The 2478-nt window shown below is 39.1% G+C and overlaps 1 protein-coding gene across 1 annotated transcript; it reads right to left on the reverse strand.

Annotated features, from left to right (window-relative positions):
- Positions 1-1750: 1750 nt before the first annotated feature.
- LOC142616312 (uncharacterized) lies at positions 1751-2221 on the reverse strand. Its single transcript, XM_075789190.1, has one exon. It carries the CDS (start codon positions 2219-2221, stop codon positions 1751-1753), a length of 471 nt encoding a protein of 156 aa, XP_075645305.1.
- Positions 2222-2478: the final 257 nt, after the last annotated feature.

Genomic DNA, 2478 nt, shown 5'->3' on the forward strand with positions numbered 1-2478 from the left:
GGCGCAGCTTCAGCGCATGGAAGCTCGCCTGGATACCCTCTCTACAGAGTTGTATCAGGTGAATGTTCGTGTTGGTCGCATTGCTAGGCGATAGGCGACCATGGGTGATTTTGCTCCTGAGGTTTCTCCTCCACCACCTTTTGTGGCTTCCACGTCTAGGGATGATGATGGTGATGACGATGATGCTTCGGATGATGATGATGATGGAGATGCTAGCTCTACCGATGAGATGTTTACTTGACACTCTACCCTTTGTCACTTGTATAGGGACATCTTTTTGATAGGGGGAGTGTTGGGTGTTGAGGGATGTAGTGAGGATACATATTCTTTTCTCTACTTTAGATACATATTCTTCTTGTACCTAGGTCTTGTGACCATTATTACATACATTGTGCTCATTTTGTTATATATATATGATGATGTATGTTTCTTTCGCCTATCTCTACTTGTGTTGTTTCCTTTCTCTCTTAATACACATGTTTCTTTATTTGTATGCAATCTATTATTTTTGTTTCACACTAAGATGCCTTGATGAGTTTTGTATAAAGTGTTTCAAAAATACAGGTTGTCAAAGTCTACTTGTCATAAACTCTCTTCTTGCAAAGTTTTTCAAGAGTTTGTGTTAGGATAGATTTTATTGTATTCAACAAGTGTATATGAGTTGAGTGATTTATGACTTCTCTCATATGTTTATTTGTTGGTTGTGGTTTTGTCACAGATTGCCAAAGGGGGAGATTGTTAGGACATATGTGTTTCACTTGTTTAGAACATATGTCATTCATTATTTATGTAATTGGCTAATCCTTTTTCAAAACACACTTTACTTGTAATTGGGTAGATTTAGGATGAGGTTAATGCTTCAAGAAATAAGGTTTCAAGATCAAGTGTTAAAGCCATGCAAGTCTGTCCAAGAAACAAGTTTAGAAGTGCTCTTCATTAAAGCTCGACAGTTGGCTCGACAATTGCATCTATCGACCTTTAAGAAGCTGTTCCAGCCCCGAGGCTCAACAGCTGCTCGACAGCACCTCGACACCTATAGCTATCGAGATTTAAGAAAAACAGATTCCTAGTTCTGTTTTAACTCTAATCCGTGGATGTGTCTTTGGGCCTTCTTTTCTCCTAACCCTAGACATATAAAAGGATTATTTTAAGGGCCGTCAAAGTGTGGCAAGTTGCACAAGCATTGAGAACTCCTTGTTCATGCAAATTGTAACTTGAAACGAAGTTCTTGCCCTAGTTCATCTCTCTTGTGAAGAAGTTGCTATGTCTTTGCACCGTAGGGTTTTGTAACCGAGCATCTTCTTGATCTTCATCGTGTGGATGAATTGAAGAACTTTGCAGCCAACAAATCTTCTCTAGTTGGTGATTGAAGTCGTGTACTGGGATCTGCGCAATTGGTTAGTCACGTACTTCGGAGCCGTGCATTGAAAGGAGAAACTGTCACTACAGAACAAGTCCAATTGGGTATTGAGGTAAGGGTTCAACTGTAGGTTGGTAAGGTACATGAGATTCCTTTACTTGTAACCGCTTGTTGTGATAATAGTGGAGTTTCGGGAGTGGTGACCTTAAATTCACCCGGTGAGATTTTTGCCGTGTAGGTTTTCCCCATTCGTAAACAAATCACCGTGTCTTTTATTTTCCGCTGCATACTTTAGTTTATTGGTGATTTTTTTGTGCTACCACGCGTTTGCATGTTAACTTGATTAATTAATAACTTGGCTAATTAATCAATTTAATCCATCACAAGAGGTCAATAGGTTTTTGGCCTATCACGGTCCACTACACCCCTCAAACCCAAGCTGTCACCACCACCTTTTGCCCATGCCTCAGTCACGGCTTCCTCACAATCAACCCACAACAACCAGTTCTCCTCAAACTTGAAGCCATCAGCCCCTCTTCCTCTAACCCGTCTATCCTTCATAGTTTTCAAAAGAATTGGTAGATGATCCGAAGCATGGCTAAACAAATGAGACACCGAACTTGCGGGAAATTTTTCCATCCACACCCTGTTAGCCGTAGCTCTATCCAGCCTTTGTTTTGTATGAGTTGATCCTGGCCGCCTATTCGTCCATATAAATTTATGCCCAGAGAACCCCAAGTCAACTAGCCCGCATTCCTCCAAAGTAACCCAAAAATCCTCCATCTGATTATAATAAGGTGCATGGACACTTTGCTTCTTAGTTGCATGAACTATGGCATTGAAATCACCTATACAACACATGGGATCCTCAATGAAAGACCGTAGATGAGATAAAAGAGCCCATGACTAAGCGGATGTCATATGTTGAAACTCTCTATAAAAAAAAAAATAATAACTCTAGAAAAGACTCAAAAGAGTTGGGATATCTCAAAAAAAATTTATTTTTTTTATAAAATGTATATAGTCAATATTTGTTTAGGTATTGATAATGTGAAAAAAATTCAATTCTCATTTCAAAATGGGTTGATATGTTTTAACCCCATATATATATATATATA

The sequence above is a fragment of the Castanea sativa genome, chromosome 11 (genome assembly GCF_040712315.1).
Source record: "Castanea sativa cultivar Marrone di Chiusa Pesio chromosome 11, ASM4071231v1".
Classification (NCBI taxonomy): Eukaryota; Viridiplantae; Streptophyta; class Magnoliopsida; order Fagales; family Fagaceae; genus Castanea; species Castanea sativa.